At 35.6% G+C, this 23,625-nt stretch overlaps 1 protein-coding gene across 5 annotated transcripts in view; it reads right to left on the bottom strand.

The window, feature by feature from the left end:
• The window catches only part of LOC123554211 (monocarboxylate transporter 12-like), a 43,865-nt gene extending 24,333 nt beyond the window's left edge, over window positions 1-19,532 (bottom strand). For 2 of the 5 annotated variants that reach the window (XM_045344196.2, XM_053548383.1), the window contains exons 1-3: window positions 16,531-16,690; window positions 2,840-3,075; window positions 1,743-1,886 (exon numbers count right to left, since the gene is read on the bottom strand). In XM_045344196.2, coding sequence (XP_045200131.2) covers window positions 1,743-1,886; window positions 2,840-3,068 — 373 coding nt within the window. In that variant the 5' untranslated portion in view covers window positions 3,069-3,075; window positions 16,531-16,690. Of the gene's footprint in view, window positions 1-1,742; window positions 1,887-2,839; window positions 3,076-13,248; window positions 13,345-16,530; window positions 16,692-19,427 lie in introns of those variants that run through there. The other 3 variants (XM_053548382.1, XM_053548380.1, XM_053548381.1) reach the window with 3 other exon arrangements.
• Window positions 19,533-23,625: the final 4,093 nt, after the last annotated feature.

The following is a 23,625-nucleotide window of genomic DNA, read 5'->3' as shown; positions in this document are numbered from 1 at the left end:
TGTTTCAAATTCAGGCACATATAGGTACTTGGGTGGAACCATTAGCCTGTTTTTTCGTATAAAAGAATTCTACACATCAAGCGAGGTTTCGAACAAACACAGTTTTGAGGGTCAAGCAATGCAAAGTAAAAGACCATATCAACCACTCAGATAAAGAGGCCCAAGAAGTGTGCATGATTTACATTACAAATACAGTCTGTTTTACTAGGAGAACTGTTTGAGACTATGTTTTGAACTGAATCTGATATTTTGATTGGGGGCTCAAAACAATGGAGAGTAGAACTTTGCTTCAACAGAATATGAAAATACCCCAACCTCAAAAGTAAGGGAAAGGCTTAAAAAACTGATATCAGTGGACATTTCATCAGAACCCCGATAAAACAAAATTTATTATCAATACATTATCTGCCTGTCACACATATCTTATCTTAATGAATTATACTAGTATAAAATTTTGTGTATACAACACAAACACTTAATCAATATAACCTTTTATCACATAGATCTTACTTAAAACCACTAAACAAGGTGATGTCCCCATTATCACTAATACTTGAACCTAGTAAGATTAAGCCATCATTCACTGAATGCCTTTCTTACCCAAAGCACTTATACATGTAAAATGTTGTAGTATCAAAGTATAAACCTTCTCCATTTCTTCTATGTTCAAAAGAAAACCCTACTATGTTATATTATGGTGGGCTGGTGGTCTAGTGGTAACATGCTTGATTGTCAATCCAGAGGTCCGGGGTTCGAATCCCGGTCCAGACACTGAAAATTTCTGAGATGCTCTTGAGTGTCTCTGACCTATCTTAGAGACCTGTACTGGTTATTCCAAGGAAAGATGGCTTTGCGTGTATCAGGGCTATACACCGGGCACATTAAAGAACCAGACTGTCTATTTGCAAAGAGCTAGGCTAAGTTAGCCGGACAAGTCTGTGTCTAAAAAGGATTTCTCTCTATCTGTTCTGGGCTTTATCTCACTCTGTCCCTCTGGTCAGATCGCTCTGTCTGTAGAGGATGAATTTTACACCCTGTGTGGCTGCATTTTCTATATGTAATATGTAAAGTGCCTTTGAACGTTTTCATCAAGAAAAGGGTGCTATTTAAATCTGGTTAATAATAATAACTTCAGTTTCATGAAAAGTGAAGCCAGTTTTAACAAGGGTGAAAGTTACATCTACTACAGTAACTATGCTTCCCTGAAGTTGTTCCTACTGACACATTGCAGCAACATGAGCCGAAACTGTTGTACTATTTTCTGAATAACAATGCTACTACAAAAAGTTGCAACAGTTTAACATGGCTTTATATGGTTAAATTAGTACATGGGCATTAATTAAACCTTACCCTGCTAAATTTCTATAATGGACTTGTCCATCTTTCAAGTTGGACAGAACCATTGACTGTTAAAAGGAGTGCTTAAGCCTTACCAAAAAGATACTGACTGAATGGCAAACAGTGCAGATCTTGATCAGAATGCATGGAGGCTGATCAAGATCTACACTGGTTGTTCAGGCAGAATCAATCGTGTCCAGTATGATTGTCAAACTCATTCCTTACAATTCTGAGGGTTTTAAAGCATGCTTTTCGGGAGTTTTCAACAGATGGACTAACAAAAAAAAGTAACATAGAAAGAAAAATGTATTACCACTCCTTTTTTAGGATGTGGATGCACAAAAATGGAAATTTTAGGGGCCAATGGCAGTATGAAAGGACTGAAAACATACAGTAGAACATACCTGTCATGAGGCCGTATGTAAGATAAAGCTGAAACACGTCATTAACAAAGACAGACAATGCGAGACCTCCTGCTGCAATCAGACCACCTAGCATAACACATACTCTGCTCCCAAACTTGCTCATAAAACAACGGAACACAACACCTGAAATAACAAAGGAAAATATTTAATTTTCTGATATTTCACAAATCTATTTAAGGTTTCAAATCCAAACTTCTAAATACACAAACCAGAATTCCTTGTCATGAAACTGGGAGACCAATAAAGATTAGTAGTTCCACAAAGCTGTGAAATACTTAAAATGCTGCACCCAGTTGATCTGTTGAAGATTTCTTAAGTTTGAAGTGAGCATTTGATCAAATTCTGGGTTTAATTCAGACCCTTCTAGAATAGAATTTATAAACAGAAATATGACACTGAAGGCGTAATTACATGTATCTAAGGAAACCAGTATGGGAGCCATCTGGTCTTTTTGCACAATGGCAGACTGAATATGGAACACACATTTTTCACTTGGAATGGCCATAGAGGTAAAATATTTATGTTAAGGTTTTTTCCCTTCAAATCTTATCATGGATGTATTTTTGACATTTTGGTAAGAAAAATAAGAAAGAAGATTATATTTGTTGAATTATAACTCAATTTCAGTAAAAGTACGTGGCAATACCTGGTCATAGTTGTGTAACATTTCTCTGATTTGGTAGAGGAAAAATGTCTTAGAAGACACAAGAAACCTACTTTTCTATTCATTTTGTCAGTTTTTAGGAGGTAATCTTAAGTGTGACATCACTGTGAACATTGCATATTTGTACGTGACATCACTGTGAACATTGCATATTTGTACAGAATATATATTGAGAATAATGTTTATTCGTGTATTTGATCCCGTAATAAAAACATAGCAAGAACATGTATTTCAGCAAAAGCATTTTTAAAGCAGCAAACCTGCATAACTGTTACAGAATTCTAAGTGTATTAAACCAATGCACTTTTCTAGATTGCAGCACCCTGTCAACACTATAAGAGTGTGTTGGACTTAAAAGGTATTGACACAGTCATGTTTACGAAGAAGTTAATGTACAAACTAAATTACTTACTAGTAAGTGCAGTAACATACAGTAGAATCGATCCTGCCCATGAGGTGTCAAAATGATCCTCAGAGAAAACATCCTGAAACACAACCTGGAAGATCCCAAGGCTGTATGTGATCCCACACACTATAAACTGTACAAAGAATGACCCGAGAACAATGACCCAACGACTCCCATCTTCTGTTGGGTCATTCATAGTCGATGATGCACAACTTGCCGCTACCTGCTCAATCATCTAGCCGCTGCAAAAAATTTGAACAAACTTTTACAAAATTAAAAAGAAAGTTACTTTCACTGATTGAAAATTTTCTATATCAATTCTGTAAACTAATAACTTGATTATCAGATTCCTAGAAAATCTCTTTGGTACAGACTAGGCATCCAGATACAGATGCTAAGTTTTGCATACATGGACATTTTTATGAAAATGACTATTGTTTTCAAAAGGACTGCAATGATAAAATTGTATATGCTGTTTATTAAATTATATAATTTTAAAGCTATTATCAGTGTTTGTGTTTTCTGAAAATTTCACTGAGTCCTTCCAAAACTGTTGAGTCCCAGCCAAATAAGACTGAGTCCCAGCCAAATATGACTGAGTCCCAGGTTTCGTGGCTACAAAATACAATACTGACAATTGTCCATGTTTTACAATAAATAATACCTTATTTAACTTCATAAATGCATTTCAGTTCTGATAAACACAACACGGGTATAAAGAAATTACAAAGTTTCATCAAATATAATGGGTTTGACTAGTTAATAGTTACTTTAAACAACAGGGCGAAGATGGCCCTAAGTCGCTCACCTGAGACTAAAACACAATAACAGTGTAAACATGTTTTACCTAGTGATTTCATGGAGACAAATATTCTGACCAATATGTATTAAGATTGAACCAAGCCTCTTGAGTGTAAACAAGCTTATTCTTTGATTTGACCTGGTGACCTAGTTTTTGACCCTACATGACCCAGATAAAAATTCATACAAGATTTCATGCACACAAACATTCTGACCAAGTTTCATGCACATCAATGAACAAGAGTGTTAACAAGCTTTTCCTTTGATTTGACTGGTTGACCTAGTTTTCTGCCCCTTTATGACCCAATTTCGAACTTAGCCTAGAAATCATCAAGATAAACATTCTGACCAAGTTTCATGAATATAGGGTCATAAATGTGGTCTCAAGAGTGTTAACAAACTTTTCCTTTGATTTGACTTGGTGACCTAGTTTTTGACCCCATATGACCCAGTCTCGAATCTGGCCTAGAAATCATCAAGATAAATATTCTGACCAAGTTTGATGAAGATAGGGTCATAAATGTGGCCTCTAGGTTGTAAACAAGCCTTTCCTTTGATCTGATCTGATGACCTAGTTTTTGACCCGACACGACCCATTTTTCATCCAGGCCTAGAGATCATCAAGATAATTATTCTATGCAAGTTTGTATCAAATCAAAGCATAAATGAAACCTCTATATGACTGAAAGGGTCAAAATAAAACAAGAGGGCCATAATGGCCCTATATCGCTCACCTGTTATCATTGCACTTAAGGACAAGAAGCTATTTATAGTAACATAAAAGGGAAGTAATTAAAAATAATTATTGCAAGTGAACAAAAGAAGGATCTGCCAAATAACAAGAGGGCCATGATGGCCCTATATCGCTCACCTGTTATCATTGCACTTGAGGACAAGAAGGTCCTCAGAAAAAATATCTAAGTCCAAAGGACAGGAACAACAAAGGGAAGAAATTTAACCAAAAAGAAAAAAAAATTCTTCCAAGGTACAGATATGTCAAAATACACCTAAAAATTGGAGGTACCATCCATGTTGTACCACAGAAAAGTGGTCTCGGTTTTTCCCTACGGCCAATAATAAAAAAGTTACTAAAAATAAGCTATTTATAGTAACGTAAAAGGGAAGTAATTAAAAAAAAAATTATTGTAAGTGAACAAAAGAAGGATCTGCCAAAAAAATCTGTTGACATAAATGAAATTTCAGATCAGTATCTTCATTAGTTACGAAGATACACCCATTTTAATTTGAAATAAAGGGAGGTAATTTGTCATAAAATCAGTCCATAGTTATCTACCCTGATTGGCTCAGTCCAACTAATGACAATAATAAAATTTCAAATAAGTCCTATAAGTACTTACTGATATAAATCCATTTTGATTACAATCAGGGGAGGTAATCAGATATAAAATAACTCTGGAACCTACGATTGGATCTGATTTGTCATGGAATCCAAGATTTATTGTTGTTGAAGATATTTTGGAAGTTTGTATCAAATAAAACCATAAATGAAGTATCTATACGGCTGCAAAACCCATAATAGGCAATTTTTGACCTTTAAGGGGCCATAACTCTGGGACCCATGATGGAATCTGGCCAGTTCAAGAAAGCAACCAAGACTTTGTGGTAATACAAGTTGTGTGCAAGTTTGGTTAAAATCAAATCATAAATGAAGCTGCTATTGTGCAGACAAGGTCAAAATAGCTAATTTTGGCCCTTTCAGGGACCATAACTCTGGAACCCATTAAGGGATCTGGCCGGTTTAAAAAAGGAACTGAGATCTTATGGTGACACAAGTTTTGTGCAAGTTTGATTAAATTCAAATCATAAATGAAGCTGCTATTGTGCAGACAAGGTCAAAATAGCTAATTCTGGCCCTTTCAGGGGTCATAACTCTGGAACCCATAATGGAATTTCGCCAGTTGAAGAAAGGAACCAAGATCTTATGGTGATACAAGTTGTGAGCAAGTTTGGTTAAAATAAAATCATAAATGAAGCTGCTATTGTGCAGACAAGGTCAAAATAGCTTATTTTGGCCCTTTCAGGGACCATAACTCTGGAACCCATAATGGGATCTGGTTGGTTCAAGAAAGCAACCAAGATCTTATGGTGACACAAGTTTTGTGTAAGTTTGATTAAATTAAAATCATAAATGAAGCTGCTGTTGTGCAGACAAGGTCAAAATAGCTAATTTTGGCCCTTTCAGGGGCCATAACTCTGGAACCCATAATGGGATCTAGCCAGTTCAAGAAAGGAACCGAGATCTTATGGTGATACAAGTTGTGTGCAAGTTTGGTTAAAATAAAATCATAAATGAAACCACTATCGTGCAGACAGGAAATTGTTGACGCACGGACGGACGGACGCACGGACTGACGACGGACGACGGGTGATCACAAAAGCTCACCTTGTCACTATGTGACAGGTGAGCTAAAAACAAGAGAACTGCAATGCAACGCAAATGTAGAGCAATATACACACAAAACAAAGTGATATGACCTTTGACCCCTAAGTGTGACCTTGACCTTGAAGTGAGTCATCCGAAACATGCACTCTGCACGTCGTTTTGATGAAGTGAACATTTGTGTCAGGTTTCTTGGAAATCCTTCAAGGGGTTCAAGAGTTACCGAGCAGAAGAGAAATTGCTAACCAACAGACAGACAGACAGACAGACGGACTCCGAGGCAATAACATAACACGTCCCTTTGGGCGTATAAATTGGAATCAAGATCTTATGGTGATAAAAGTTGTGTGCAAGTTTGGTTAAAATCAAATCATAAATGAAACTGCTATTGTACAGACAAGGTCAAAATAGCTAACTTTGGCCCTTTCATGGGCCATAACTCTGGAACCCATTAAGGGATGTGGCCGGTTCAAGAAAGGAACCAAGATCTTATGGTGACATAAGTCTTGTGAAAGTTTGATTAAATTCAAATCATAAATGAAGCTGCTATTGTGCAGACAAGGTCAAAATAGCTAATTCTGGCCTTATCAGGGGCTACAACTCTGGAACCTGTAATGGAATCTGGCCAGTTCAAGAAAGGAACCGAGATCTTATGGTGATACAAGTTGTGTGCAAATTTGGTTAAAATAAAATCATAAATGAAGCTGCTATTGTGCAGATAAGGTCAAAATAGCTAACTTTGGCCCTTTCAGGGGCCATAACTCTGGAACCAATTACGGGATCTGGCTGGTTCAAGAAAGCAAACGAGATCTTATGGTGACACAAGTTTTGTGCAAGTTTGATTAAATTCAAATCATAAATGAAGCTGCTATTGTGCAGACTAGGTCAAAAAAGCTAATTCTGGCCCTTTCAGGGGCCATCACTCTGGAACCCATAAAGGCATCTGGCAAGTTCAAGACAGGAACCAAGATCTTATGGTGATACAAGTTGTGTGCAAGTTTAGTTAAAATCAAATCATAAATGAAGCTGCTATTGTGCAGACAAGGTCAAAATAGCTAATTCTGGCCGTTTCAGGGGCCATAACTCTGGAACCCATAATGGAATCTTGCCAGTTCAAGAAAGGGACTGAGATCTTATGGTGATACAAGTTGTGTGCAAGTTTGGTAAAAATCAAATCATAAATAAAGCTGCTATTTTGCAGACAAGGTCAAAATAGCTTATTCTGGCCCTTTCAGGGGCCATAACTCTGGAACCAATAAAGAAATCTAGCCAGTTCAAGAAAGGAACCGAGATCTGATGGTGATACAAGTTGTGTGCAAGTTTGGTTAAAATAAAATCATAAATGAAACCACTATCGTGCAGACAAGAAATTGTTGACGCATGCACACACACAAATTTTGGCCCTTTAAGGGGCAATAACTGTAGAACCCATAACGGGATCTGGCCAGTTTTCGAAAGGAACTGAGATATCATGCCAATACAAGTTTTGTAGAAGTTTGATTAAAATTGCTTGCAAAATGTGGTCTCTATTGTGTTCACAAGAAATTGTGGATGGACGGACGGACGACAGACGATCACAAAAGCTCACACTGTCACTATGTGACAGATGAGCTAAAAATATGCCCCTTTCAGGGGCAGTAACTCTAGAACCCATGCTGGAATCTAGCCAGTTTTCGAAAGGAACCGAGATCTTATTGTGACTTAAGTTGTATGTAAGTGTAGTTAAACTCAAATATAAAATGTCACTTCTATCATGTTCACAAGGTAAAAATTACAAAATTTTGGCTCTTTTAGGGGTCAATCAGGGGCCGTAACTCCGGAACCTATGATCACTGGTCCAGTGGATCTGACAGATTCATCATGGAATCCAAGATTTATTGTTGTTGAAGATATTTTGCAAGTTTCAAACCATAAATGAAGTCTCTATATGGCTGCAAAAGCCAAAATAGCAAATTCTGGCCCTTTAACATGTTTAAGGAGCCATTAACTCTGGAACCCATGATGGGATCTGGCCAGTTTTGAAAAGGAACCAAGATATTACGTCAATACAAGTTATGTGCAAGTTTGATAAAAGTTGACTGCAAAATGTTGTCTCTATCGTGTTCACAAGCCAAAAGTAGCAAAGTTTGGCCCTTTAAGGGGCTGTTACTCTGCAACCCATGATGGGATCTGGCCAGTTTTAGAAAGGAACTGAGATATTATGCCAATACAAGTTGTGTGCAAATTTGATTAAAGTTGATTGCAAAATGTGGTCTCTATCATGTTCACAAGCCAAAAATAGCAAATTTTGACTCTTTAAGGGGCCATAACTCTGGAACCCATGATGGGATCCGGCCAGTTTTCGAAAGGTACCGAGATATTATGCCAATACAAGTTGTGTGCAAGTTTTATTAAGATTGATTGCAAAATGTGGTCTCTATCGTGTTCACAAGCCAAAAAAAAAAATTTTGGCCCTTTAAGGGGCCATAACTCTGGAACCCATGATGGGATCTAGCCAGTTTTCGAATGGAACCGAGATATTATGCCCATATAAGTTGTGTGCACGTTTGATTAAATCAAATACAATATGTGGTCTCTATCAGGGATTTTTTTACCGTTTAGAAACTGGGGCCCGGGCCCATTCAGTTGGGAAAAATGGCGCGTAAAACCTGAAAATTGGGAAATACAAAAAAAAAGTTTTACCATCATACGGTACAACCTTTATTTCAGCATTGTTATTGTTTGATGTCATATTACAAGTCTTTGTTTTATATTTTTTGTCTTTTGGAAGTGTCTACTAAATTTTCTGGTATTTCTTCAGTGAGAAACTCGACATTCAACGGTCAGTAAAATTTTGAGAAATTTAAACCTCAGAATTGGGAAAATAAGCAAATTTTTGCAATTGGGATGGGGCCCATCTTCGGCCCTAAAATCAGCCTTACAAAATCCCTGTTATCGAGTTCACAAGGAAATTGTGGACGGACGGACGACCACAAAAGCTCTGAGCTAAAAAGTATTAAATGAACACCAGGGTTCCTCGCGACCGACCACAACGGACCAAGGCTTCCATTAAGCGGCGTCCCGGCGTAAAATACACCAGAAATTATGATCCATATGCCAATACACAATGTCAGAGGCATACAAAGGACTTCAGATATTTTCAAAGGACGACAAAATCAATACAACGTGACGTAACTTCACTCAAATGACGTGATTAGTTCCGCCCCATAATTAATCAAATCTGTTTTAACTCTTGATGATTGACAGCCTTGTAAAAACTGCCGGCAGTGTTTGAAGTGTGAGACTAGTGTGAAAGCATCATGTTTGCTAGACTACAGTAGAGACCGTCTGTAAATATAAACTGTTATCCAGAACAGTTGACATGTTTAGAAGACGCTAATTGCCGACAATAAAACAATACATGCATTTGGCTCGGATTAAGTTGGTGAAACAAGCTCCGAAGACAAAGTAACTAATTGTGGGAAAAAAAATCGATAATTTCAGCACATAAAACCTCAGCAAGTACCGTAGATACCCGTGTATAATGCGCACCCATGTATAATGCGCACCCCCAATCTTAGTCCAAAATCCTGGAAAAAAAAAAAAAAAAAAAAAAAAATTTTTTTGGTCAATTTTGAGGTGGATGGAAAACGAAACTAAGAGTTTACATCGACACCGGTAATAAATTTTATCTCCACGGCGGAGAGCAGCATCGGTCTCACGGTACTATCGATTTTTGTTTTCTCGAAAATAAAACCAGTAAATTATTGTTATATTTGTTGTTTTACCTTTTTTAATTCACTATTTTGAATAAATAAATAGCAGCCGATTCAATATTTCGGAATGGTATCTTTCAAAATGACATGAGCTTCTCAATTTAAACTGATAACAAAAGGTGTGATAGTCTTTTTGTCACGATCATAAAGCCAGTAATTACCGGCAATCAACGAGTCACCTCGTGTCAACTATGTTGTTCACAGTTTGATCTCGGTTAAAGATAATTCTCGATCTTTAATTAGTAACATAAGTTTTGTGATTTATAAACATTTCTTTCGTCAAAATACTTTTAAATTTATATGAAATTAATTTTGTTTGAAAGAAAAATAAACAATTCGATCTTTTACGGAACGTAATGGCAATCTTAGATTTTAGCGGAGACAGTAAGCGCGGGGAGTAGTTTCCCTTTACCAAAATGGCGAACATCGGTAACAAACTTGTTTTGAAGTTGGAAAATTGTCTATACCTGTGTATTATGCGCACCCACGATTCGGGGGTGGTCCCGGGGGTCAAAAAACTGCGCATTATACATGGGTATCTACGGTAACTATATTCTTCTAGCAAATGACATTTCACATCCAGTTTAAATTAAAACATATTTTCCGATCGGAAATAAATTTGCTACTTACTTTGGATTTTCGTAAATGATAAATCCTACTTTTACAGTATTTTTTAGATAAAAAAACACACATTCAATTTGTCTCCTATCAAGAACTGATATCTCTGACACATTTCGATTAATAGTTTGAAATAAACACAAGCACATGGCAGCAAAACTACAAAAGGAGTGTCGGCAAATTTGTCCTTTATTCATTCAAATTATTGATTTTTTTTTATTCGGGATGAAAGTTAACTGGTTGGGTATAGCCAGGTGAATGACGTAATTTGACATAATTCTACTCCAAGTAAAATGTACTTCAGATTTGTTAGTGGATTTTCGTTATGTAGCTGAACAACAGTAAGTCTGTCGATTTTAGTGAAGTGCTGACTGTTGCTATACATATAATAAAACAATAAAATATTCTTTGTTAAATAAGATGTTTTCTGATCAATCTAGTGGTCCTTTTCTCTAAATTCTATTACTTTAAACATTGTTCTGAAACAATAAGACATGATGAAGATAGTAATGATTATGATGATGATGATATTGAAAGTCATTGTACAAAGTGATACTACGTAGGACTCCAAGAAAATTTAAGAGGGACTCCAAAATCTGAATGTTAGGCAGTCCTGACTCCATGACACTGAATCCTAATGGAAGCCCTGCCACGCACCATTGCGTCCGCCATCGCAATGCGCTGCGTTTGCTGCCTCCAGCAACAACCATTCCTGAACAACCATTCCTGACCATATCGACATTATAGGATAAATCCTGTGTTCCGGTATTTCCGTAAATGGGGACAGGGGAACTGGCAAGATTAACCAGTATACGGACCGTGTACAATATCAGCGACTATTTTTGCCAGAAGATAAGATTTTAGGAAAGTTCTTACTTTTTCACAATGAAAATAGTATTTTACGACCTCGGCAAAAAAAATTTTTTGCAAAAATAATTTGTTTACCTTGAAAAATGCGAATAATTTCACACCTTCGGTATTGAGCAACGGAAGCGGCAGTGTAGAAAAAAAGATAAAATTTAAAAAAAATTAAACTTTGAGGATATTTTTGCTAAATTTTAATGACAACAATGTTTTATGATAATATGCAATACTTTTCTATTCATATTCTTTGTTTAAACCTTGAAAAAAGGATAATATTAAACACTACTGCTATACAGCGTAATGGCCGATACCCCCCTCACCGTAAAACCGGGAACTGGTGTTTATTGGTGGGTAATACCGGAAAACGGGATTTATCCTATAATGTCGATATCGAGAATGAACACACGCCGTGGCGGACAGTAAAAACGAACATGCGAAATTGAATAGCGGCGATGGGTGTTCAAATGAAGGTTCCGCGCTGGCTGTACTGTATTTACTAAAGTAGTAAATGAATTGAACAATTCATGAGCACAATGCATGTCTTAAATACTAAAGAAAAAATAAGTTTATTATTTCAATTCATCATATGACTTCCGTCTATAAGTTACAATAATTTTAAAACAAGAAAAATAAGAAAACAAATTTTTGAAATCATCTCCTGTTTTTATCTCCTAGCTCTTTGTAAATACCGTTCTCAGAATTCATATTGATTATCGGACCTCTAGCCTGCCGTATACCGGTTGTCTAGAGGTCCAGTTACTTGACACCTAGTCACTTCCTAAAGTAAACCAGGGAGAAGTACCAAATTATGTCATTACTAGAGTAGAGTTGAACCCCAGACCTGTGATCGTTGGCAGATAGTCCTGGCTTCCAAAACTCTAAATGCCGCTTTTTTATATTTTGTTTTTTCATAGTTGCGGCTTTAGAGTTTTGGACCAGGCCTACTATGAAACCATACCAAAATAAAAAGTTGTCCAACTTTTCGTCGCAAACGTAGTCAACTGAAATTTTGAACGAAGACGTATGGGTATCTTGATAAAGTAATCACTTCTACATCAGTTAAGCAAATTTTACAATAAAATCGCCGATTTTTACAAGTCACTTTTAGATCAGCATCATTTCGGCGGCCATTGTTGAATAGCTACAACGAGATTCTCTCATGACGTAACCGCGCGAGCCACTAAAAGTATACATGTAGAGCACCTTGTAAACAAAAGAAATGATTTATACATACAAGTTTTCTTAAGGATTTATCTATGAAAGTAATAATTCAAATCAATTTCAATAAAAAATAACCATTTTCCCAAGTTTTTTTGCTACCAGGATGCTGGTGCAACTTCAAACGCGAAGCGGCACATGTAAGTGCTCTCTTTACGGTTCGCGCGGGTGAAAGGTCATTCTCGTATTTCAAAGGAGCAAGATGGCGGCGTAGAGTAAACGTTTCAGACCAGTTCGAAATTGTCAGGTAGTTCTGCCATCAATTATGGGTTTTAATGCGTAAAATTTGGCCCAATGGTAGATTTTACTATATATTAACTGATCAGAAAGTTCTGCTGCCGATTTCTTTTAAAATGTACAAACACGAGCGTGTCAGATTTCTGGTACAATTATTGGTATGATTTCCCTACGAAGTACACTTCAGCGCTCCCGTCCAAATCCAGTATATAAACCGAGACTGGCGAGAGCGCTGAAGACCTTAAGCTAGTAGGCAGATAGTCTAACAACGTCACGTGTTAACCCAAAAGCATGGCTGTTGAAATTTGCCTTTAAACCTACTATCACTACAGCCATTCTCTCAATCGAAGTCCGACCGGATGTATACTGACTCCGTGACATGTTTATCCGACAACTGTTCAATATAACCATAAAATACCTTCAAATTAAGCACTTTAAAATTTTTCATTTATACCGAACTTATGTCTGTAGGATAGTGTATACATTTAATTATTGAAAGATATATATATTGCAACACTTACGTTCTGTTTATCAATATAAAAGCCAAAAAATTCTGCACAAAAATTTACAACGTAATAACATTTTCAGAGTTACTTCCCATTTTGGCTTGAATAAACTGTTTGCCCGGAACGTACGATATCCGTACAATCCCACGTAACGGACCAGTCCGGTGTGCGAGAAAATAAGTGTGCGTACCGTGAGTAGACAGACCTATAAAATTGTATCTATACTTAAATCAGCAAAAATAAAGCACTGAAATTGATCAGGGAAGTACAAAGTAAATTTGTGTATGTCGCCATACATTTCTTTGCTTTTATTCCCCATAACCGAGTATCTTAAGTTATGAAACTACATTTAATATCAGATCGTCATGTTTCAGGACCTTTTTAACTTCTTTACATTTCCCCGTGTTGTAATATGTTTACCTTAGGCAAAAATAATGATATCTGTCTGTCTGTCTGTTAATCAAACATAATTCTATCCAGGTTTCTGCTAGTTCCTGATTTGTAACTATTTCCAGTATATTTTTGTACCATTACAAAATTAAAAATGGCCATTCTGCTTATATAAGGCCTTGTTCCGGTTCTAGCTACGGCTTTTTCATGAAAAACACACTGAATTTCTCCCAATGCTTGAAGTTATAGATATTTATTAGCGCTGATTGTATTTCTCATACTGCTAGTTTGCAGAAAGAAAAAGAAAATTAAACAAGAAATATCTTTAAAAAGACAAACGGCGTAGAGGTAATAATGTTTGGCGCATGAAAAATTCAGAATTAAACAGAATGTACAGACAGAAAATATTTGGATATGCATATACGAACACACTATTCATTTACAAATATTCCATCTAAGCAGCAAATTTAAATGATCAAGAGGTATCCTTTCAGTGATAGAAGGTCAAAATGATTTGACGTCCTGGGCTGATTCTGAAATAATTTCGTGCTGGGTCAGAATCCCCCATTTATAAGTAACCCACTAGCACAATATGTCGACCAGCGTACAATTAGTTGGACTGGAAAAGGCTAAAGCAGCTGTCATGAAAATAAAACCCTAGCTTTTAAATCACTAGTGACCTCCATAACTCTAATTACTTGATTAAGTTCTCAGTAAAAAAAAAAATAATGCAAAAAATCAAACATTTGCAGATTGGGATACCTTCAATAATTGTTGAAATCTTTTTTATTTGGGTAAAGTAATAAGTAAATACTAACATAATATATGATGGAATAGTGATTTTTGAATTTAATTTGCACATTGTTGTTGTTTGCATAGTCATTATTTTCATGAAATTTAAAAAATTTCAGCTGACCTACTGGCCTCCATTGGTGTTGTTATTGTTTTTGTCTGCACTTGCCAGAGCGAGGCTCCAGTGGGGAAAGACCCCTGGTGTCAAATTATGTAGGGAATAACTCAGTTTCGTGAAATAATAACAAAGAATTGTTAAATTTTCTGCTTTATTTTCACGAAGAGCATGAATTTGCCGTGTGTGCGAAACCGCGTACATTCCGACACCGGGTACACTGACTACAGTTACAACCAGCCGCCACTCATTCATCCATAAGCGAGATACGCAACCGGGGAAGAAGTTTACTTTCGATTTTTCTAGCGGTGATAAATTACTAAAAACATTATATTAGAATGTATCATTTTTAGTTTAGGGTAACAAAACTGCTAATTATGTTCCATTTAATATATGTGACTTCTGATAATCAATGTCATTTAAGAGTAGACTTAATAAATGGTTTATCTTCTCAGCGCGCACCTGTTCCGTGTCCCGATTACTGCAGAATCTAGGTCAAAATCCATGTTATTCAGCTAACGCCGAAAAATAATATGTATTTCCTGACTATTTTCGAGCCAAAAACAGGAAAATTAATCAGTCTTGATAATAAAAATTGTCCGTAAGATAGCCAATGCTCGACTATTCGAATTATTATCCCAAAGGCAGGAATATTACCCTAGATGTTAAAATATCTTAAGAGTTTCGATCCAGTATCTGCATTAGTTTTGGAGATAGTAATTAACTTGCATGCAAAACTTGAACCAGTACAAAGGGGGCATAATTTGGCCAAAATGCATATCAGAGTTATGGGACTTGATGCTATTACCAAGTTTTATAACCCTGAAGACACATGTGAAGTTTCAATTCAATATCTACATTAGTTTTGGAGATAGGAACTTGCACGCAAAACTTTAACCAGGATTTTCTAAGTCCATAAAGAAGCATAATTTGGCCAAAATTCATGTCAGAGTTATGGATCTTGACCCAGTGAGGTTTGTAATTGACATAGAAAAGAAAGAAAATAAGTTTCAAAGCTATAATGACAGCTATATACTTGCATGCAAAACTTTAACCTAGGTGTGACGCCAACGCCAGCGCCGACGCCAGGGTGAGTAGAATACATGTAGCTAGCTAGACTATTCTTTGAATAGTCGAGCTAAAATGGATATATATATATATATACGTGTGTGTCAACAATTTTTAGATACATTTAAAAGAGAATTTGTTCCAAATAACTACTAGAAATGTGTCCAATTCAAGGACAAGGGCGTCCACAATTCATCACAGCTACACATTTAAAGCATCACACTTGATACAAGACAGAACTTGTGACACTATATACAAAAACTGTATGTGTGCCATACATTGTTATTATCATCATAATGATTATAATAATTAATATTCATTTCATGACATCCAAAAACATCATCGAGTGAATTTGTGATATCCATAAATGAATTATTAAGGTCGCAAAATTTTGTGATATCCATAAATGAAAATATAAAATCATAAAATGACTTTGTTGTGTCCATAAACGAATTTAAGATAGCGCAAATAAGTGAATAAACAGTAAAGCGGCACCTCATAGTGCTGATCAAAATCTATGTCCGTCCTGCATAAGAGTGCCAGTGGAAAATGCTTGTTCACGATACAGCCATAGTATTTATTGGTATTGATTTGGTATTTGATGTATTAGAAGTTTTTTCTTTATTTGAACTTAAAACTATGTCAAACATAATTAAGTATTTTTGTTTAATGCCGCATGTCTTGAATAACCGTCATTTGGTATGAACCAAGAAATCTACGGAAGTCAGGAGATAACATGTGAAATGTGTTTTGTGCGCACAAGATAATGCGTTGAGCCCATGAGCCCATGAGACAGAACATATAGAAAAGTCGAGTCACGAAACAAAAAGAGTGTGCGCTCGAGATAGTGTACGTTTAAAAAAAGCCGAAGATGAGAAAAAAATACATACTAGTATAGGAAAACAAATGTTCACAATTCAAAAAGCAAATACCTGATAACATTGGTGAATTATTAACATTCTGCTAAGTACGTTCCGGAAACATAAACCATGAGTTTATATTAATCTAAATTATTAACTAAATTATGTGAAATTGTTGAAAATCGCTCTCTATATATATACATTCCCTTTAACGTTAAACAGCTGATTTTAGTGTATCGTTTAATCTGACCTATATCTGCCATGTGCTGAGGTCAGCCGATATTTTCACATATAAGATACTTGTTATCAGTTATATAACATATATGTGGTTTACTACTGATAAATGTAAACTTGACAGTTTTATTTTCACTAGGATGGACACGACAGGACAGTTATATCTTTGCATACAAGTAAAATACATCTAAGGACAGATCTTATGCACATTGAAGCCAAGTCTAAATTTGAAGCTGAAATAATTTTACTTCGCATCGTTCATGCATCAGCAGGTTGTACTTGTTTTAGGATATGTGATATACAAAATGTGTTTTCTTAAACCAAATAAATTGTATATTATACATATTATACTTTTTCTTTGCCAGAAATACTTTTTACCACGTTAACACATCTGAATGTTTCTGAAACGCTTTCTCAAATGAATCAAATCGAAGCCTTAATTGTGAGGACGGGTGGAACGTCTTTTTAGTTTTCGCCCTGTTTTAAGAAAATTACCAAGCACCTTAATGCTGCTCGTTGACAAAAAAAAAAAGTACAACATAGTGAAACCTATCTAAGAACAAATTTTAGCTCAAGAACAAATATAAGACACAGATTGAATACAAAATGTAAACAAAAAATGAAACAGCTTGAAATATCAACATTCAGCACGTCAACTTTATAAATATCACATTAGTACCTCAGACCTACCTGTAGCAAGCTGTTTGTAAGGAATTAAATGCCATAATACTCAAGTATTACGTAATAATAAATGTACCTTAAATCTGTGGTTCTCTATGCGACCTCTCACACGAGTCAGAAAAACTTACGTAATTGGAATGCAGTCAGTGATCACGGGTTGGACTACCTTATGATCAATGACTAAAATTACATACTCTAAATACCTAGACGGACTGGACTGCCTTACCATTGACAATTCATCCCCGATGTCCATGAATGGAATTAAATAAGGATTCTATGGTTTTCAAAAGTATGCTTATAACTCTAATAACGAGCACATTCCCCCAACCGACACAAACTCCGTTAAAAACAATCAAGTTAGTTAACATTAAACAGACCTAAATCTTCATTGCTAACAGATTAAAATTCAAAGCCTATTTTTACAGCAACACACACTTCTTTCTTATACAAAACAGAATATTCGTAACAAAGTTCAGCTTTGCAGTTTTCTTCTAAAATAGACAGAGTCTAAAATAGAGTCCCCAGATATTAAAGAAGTACTATAAGATGTCAGAATAAATTATATCGAATAAAACAAGAAACTTGATTTTGTTAATTTTGTTAAATCTTACGGGAAAATGCCTGTTTGACTATGCGAATCCTCAAAGACTTAGCAAGTGATTCTCAAATGAAAGATTCTTTTATATAGAGATATAGATAGATTCTTTCTAAAACGGAAATATAACTCTTAAAAGCGGCAGCAGTTGATGTGACCTCATTTTTGATAAAGAAGTCACATTCTAGCTCATACTGATAACATGCATGAAGTGTCATATTGTTCACGCTATCGCAGCAAGTATAATATATATTGAACAAACCTTCTAACAAGACTCCATATAATATTGGATGTATAAATTGTTTTAATAAACCAGGTTATTTGAATTTTTACACGGAACAATATTATTATACCCTGTGATCTAAAAATCACATTTGGTCTAGCGCCTTAAAAGACGTAAGCGCTGAACTAAAGATATTGATATCTGAGAATATTAAAAGTTATTTACCAATCCTTATGTCGGCTTCGGCGGGTTAAGTTTTTGCATGTAATACGTTACCTCAGTTACCACTTGTGGATTGTAGCTCCGCCCTGTTCACTGTGATGATCTGGTATGTAATGCACTATTTTGTCTTTTAAGATACTTTGTTTTAAGTTGTTACGTGTCGGCGTTATAGTAACCACTTGTCGGAACGAACTGAAACTGCATAAACTTCTGAACTGTAAACTGATTGGATATGCAGTAGATAGATTCCATAACTCTACTTTGCTTGTTCACCGAGTGATGCCCCATTTTTTTCGACTTAGGAATGTTTGGTTATGTTGTAGAAGCCAGTCGTTGTTGTCCTCCAAGAAATCTAAGTCAGTAGAATACTTTGTGATTATTTTCCGCGTTGGTTTATGTCAGTTTGAGAGGTTTCAATGAAAGGGTGGTAGGGGTAGGCCTTTTGAGTTATACATCTGGCACAAAAGTCTTGTCGTATTGAATTCAAAATTGTTTGTATTTTTCGTTTGAGATAATGTGACTGAATATACAATTTCGATTACAAAATTTGAATTCGATCTTGCAGTAAACAAATGCACGTTTACTTGTTAGACATGGTCAAACAAGCATGTTGTAAATATCAAAGTTGTATGGTATATAAGTAAACGACTTAAATTATTGCAAAACAAAAACAGTCTATGAAAAATTTTTTCAGGTTAGTATCATACACTTTTTAAAAACGTTTCGGTGCTGCATACATGGTGAACTAGTTACTGACCTGAACTTTTTAAAACAAACAGAAACTGTTTTTTTCAGCACAATAAGAAGAAACCGTGTTACGTTAGAGTGCTACTTCTACTTGTATAACTTACTTTAAACTTAATAGTTTTTTTATTTAAACAGATAACAACGATTAACATATAATAATTATTCGCATTCAAATCACAATGATAAATAAGCGAACGCGTACGTTTTTAATAGAATTAAATTTCATACATTAAATTAATAAGGAATGTTGAAATGAAACTTACTTACTATTCATCGCAAACTTTCATGCGCCCGTGTTTGTAATCTCCGTATATACATGAACTTTTATAAAATATAACGTTGCTTAACGTCCGAACACTCTTTGTTTGGTTTATATGAAATACGCCGAGAGTAATCTAAACTAGGACTAATTTGATGCTTCGTTGCCTTTGCAGGTTGTAAATTATATGAGATTGTTAAGATTACCATTTTGTTGTATTTAATAAAGCCCCATAGTCAGTAAAGCTATAAAGGACAGTCTGCCTTTGGTGATTCATGCCCTTGTGTAAATATAGTTGTTACTGTGTTTTTATAGAAAGTATGACGATGCAAGATTGAATATCGCGTCTTAGTCTAGATGTAAGACGAGCATTCCCTATGACCTGCGCTTGCTCACTTTATTACCATTGTAGCTCGTATCGTTGCGCGTCACCAGCGTTCCGACGCATTTCGCACTGCAGTGTGTTTCATGCAGTCATCCGTAGGCTACTATCTGGAGACATCCTAATATACGGATACACTAGAGATTTATCCGAAACTGGCCACTTTAAAGACATTCAAAATTTAAAAAAAATTTTCACCGAGAGATTTTAAAACCACAAACTACAAGTATAAATGTAACGAAAACATTATAAATTTGTTCAATAGCCTGAAAAAAGATTGACAATACTGAACGAAATAAAAGAATTAAGGATAACATGGTGTAATAGGTCTCAATTTCACCAAAAGCGTAAATACAACTTGATAATTTAAGCTTTAAAAATGTCAACCGATATAAATAAGGTGCGTATTGACAAGTAGTTCTCTAAATTTCCTTTAGATTACATCCCCTGATAATTTTGGTTTTTCATGAGTTATCTCCCTGAAAACTAGAAAAAAAAATGATTTACTCCTTTTCCTAACGGGGAATTTTAGATTTCTTTTTGATATTTGTATCAGAATCATATAATGGAGCTTTATCTCGCAATATTTTCTCGGAACTCGAATTCAGATTCTCATAATCAAAGAAATTATATAGGCATCAATGTTAACTTCAATACCGATATCTTCAAAAAAAAAAAAAAAGAGAAAAAAAAAAAATGATAAAATTTGAAAAATCTCTCGGTGAAAAGTTTTTATTTTGAATGTCTTTAAAGTGACCAGATTTCATTTAAATATAACCATCCAGTTACAAGATATGAAATATGGCTATTACACCATGTTATCCTTAATGCAACAACAACGAAAAATATTGACGTTTCCGGTACCACTGTAACTTAACGGAATAGAAATGAGTAAGTAATATGGGATAATATTGCACTTGCCTCCCAAAGACTGAGGATTCCTCACACCTCTTTATCGATCGATCCGAACGCCACAACATCTCGTGGCATTACAATTATTTTTCAAACATTTATTATGACATGTACAAAATACCGCTTTCATGCGCAAAATTATTTAAATAAAACTACCGTTTGTATGCTTTGTACTACGTTCACCACACCAAGTATGTAAAGTTAAAAGTTGGTTTATTAAAGGTAATCCAAACAAAACATTTAGATTGGTCTGATTTTTGACTGTATCTAAATACCTTTGTATTGTGTTTAAACCACTGACTTTGCCTTGCTTGTAGAAATAATAGTCGTGATCTGCCATTTATTTATTTATTACAGGGGTAGATAAATAAGTTAAGGCAGCTGTAGACAGGATCACTAAAGCCAAGTCAATTCTACCAAGTCCTTATCCTACCATGAACCACCTACATAACAGTAAAGAACAACACAAAGCTACATACCTAGACGAATTAACAGGACACCTCTTGAAATGAACTACATTGTACCAACAGAAACAAAACTCTCTTCTCCCAGGAATCACCAGATCAAGTTCCCGTATTGGAAGACAGCGAAGCTAGGTGACACAGACTGACAAGACACGGGTCAGAAATGAATTGGAGACCTACAGAACAGTTTCAGTGACTGACATCCACCACATGATAAACCGTGGTACGTAATATTACTGTCAGCATTATCTTCATGCAACATGTGAACTAACACTCTACAAGTATAGGATGATGTATAACATGGGTTTAAGAAAAGAATGCTTTCTGAAACGCAGCCATTCTTAAATATCAACGATCTTACGTAAGTATTGGCACACGGGAACAGACAGACGTCACACCACTGGAATTCTCCAACGCCAGGGTCACGTCAGACTGCTCAACAAGTAAGAATTCAATGGAGTTTAGAGCAATATAATGACTGGATTAGCATTTTTGTTTGAGAACGTACCCAACACGACATCCTACATAGAATTCATTCATCAATCGCGTCAATTGATTCCAGTGTACTGGCTATTCCTGCCAGATGTTTACTGACGACCTCTCGAACTACATCTAAATACAAATACAAATACATGGCATTTATATAGCGCAAAAATTATAAAATATGCTATTGCGCTTTACAATTACATAACACACATTTAAAATATATACATTCAAAACATGAACAGGATTCTAGAACTTAGATTTAGACATGTATAAATACTATTTCATTCCACTACTGATATTTTGTATTTTAACAATAGTACACTCAATGTTCATGAAACTGACCAAACAAATGTGTTTTCAGTCTTGATCTAAATCTGCCTTCAGACTGAATGTCTTTCAGATAGCTAGGTAGATCGTTCCACCATTTGGGACCAACGACGGCCATAGATCTATCTGCTAATTTTGTTCGCCGTCTAGGGCTGTTAAAGTTAGTGTCACTTTGTGAGCGTAGTCTGTACTGTGAAAATCTCTGCGAATTTTACAGCCAGTCCAATTGCAGATGACCGTACTTTACACGGAAAGATCAGGTGTTGGCCGGTTTCATCAAGTTCCAATATACAAAAGTGATAGTTATAAAACAATGTAAGCATGAATCAATGAAAAATTATCATACACGTGTATCAATGTTTGAAAATAGAGATGATGTGCTCAATGGTCTTATGATCTTCAACACTGTGATTGAAAACACATCATAGATCATTTGGCTTCAAGTTCATTTCACTTCACAATATGGTTATGATCAAGAAAAAGTTCTTGGTCAGTTGAAATTGAGTAAAATGTTTTGACTGAAAACATGATTAAACATTGGATTTAATATCAGTTCACATGCAATGATACACAGTAACTGAATTGATAACAACTGTAGGTTAAGGTATTTTAAAAGCTAGATTTTAATGTTTGTCATATTTAACAAAATATATCGTATATACTTTTTAATCCTCCATAATATACTTTCTAATTATCCATATTTCCTAGTATCTACAGCTACATGTTTCTTCCGAGCAGTTGTTTACGATTATGATTGAGAGGCGCTAGTCTGGAAAAACAGTGTGTTAGTTTACAACAAACAGTTAGGTTAAAAAGATATAGAACAGTATAAGGTGTGCTGAAAAGGATAAAGGGAAACTGAGCTCTAGCATGTGACCGCCGCTAGCCTGTCAGAGAAGATGTTTAGGCTAGGGCTAGACTGAATATATATTGGAAGAGCATTCCAGTATCTGATGTTTCTGGGGAAGGAAGAATTTGAGTGATACTGGGTGCGTGACTGGGGTATGAGAAAATTTAGGTTCCTTGTTGGTATCAGGTGATTTTGGTCAACAAAGACAAGATTATACTGGATCATTTATATAAAAAGAGAGTTTTGAATTCTACGATGTTCTAGAGATTTCCACTGGAGTTCTTGAATCATTTTAGTTACACTATCTGTAAAGTCGTAGTTGTTACAGACAAAATCTAGCAGCAGCTCTCTGGACACTTTCAATTTTACTGCCAGGGGTGCCAGAGCAATATTCTAACTGGGGTCTTACATAGGTGTTATAAGCTGCTTGTTTGGCCTGTGTATTGTTTGTCTTGAGATTTCTTTTATGAATCTTAATGAGTTGTTATATTGTTTATATGCTGTTTTTTTCCCAGAGCATGTCGCCATGGGAAGTATTTAATGCCAACTCTAAAGGAAGACGAACAACTCTACAGAAAGGGCTGGATTGATTGCAGTGTGACAGCTTAGATCGCGGAGCTCTACCTTCAGAAATGACAAATGATATGTATACTCGAACATACTGCGAACAGAAGAAACCCACATGGAAGAATGGGGATTAATGTAGTTTAGGTTCCTGCGCCCTTTCTTATAATATCATATCATCATGTTTTTTTACTTACCACGTTTCAGTATGTATCACTTAA

This window comes from Mercenaria mercenaria, chromosome 7 (genome assembly GCF_021730395.1).
Source record: "Mercenaria mercenaria strain notata chromosome 7, MADL_Memer_1, whole genome shotgun sequence".
NCBI lineage: Eukaryota > Metazoa > Mollusca > Bivalvia > Venerida > Veneridae > Mercenaria > Mercenaria mercenaria.
The sequence above is the reverse complement of the archived record's forward strand: the minus strand, read 5'-3'. Positions and strand labels throughout refer to the sequence as shown.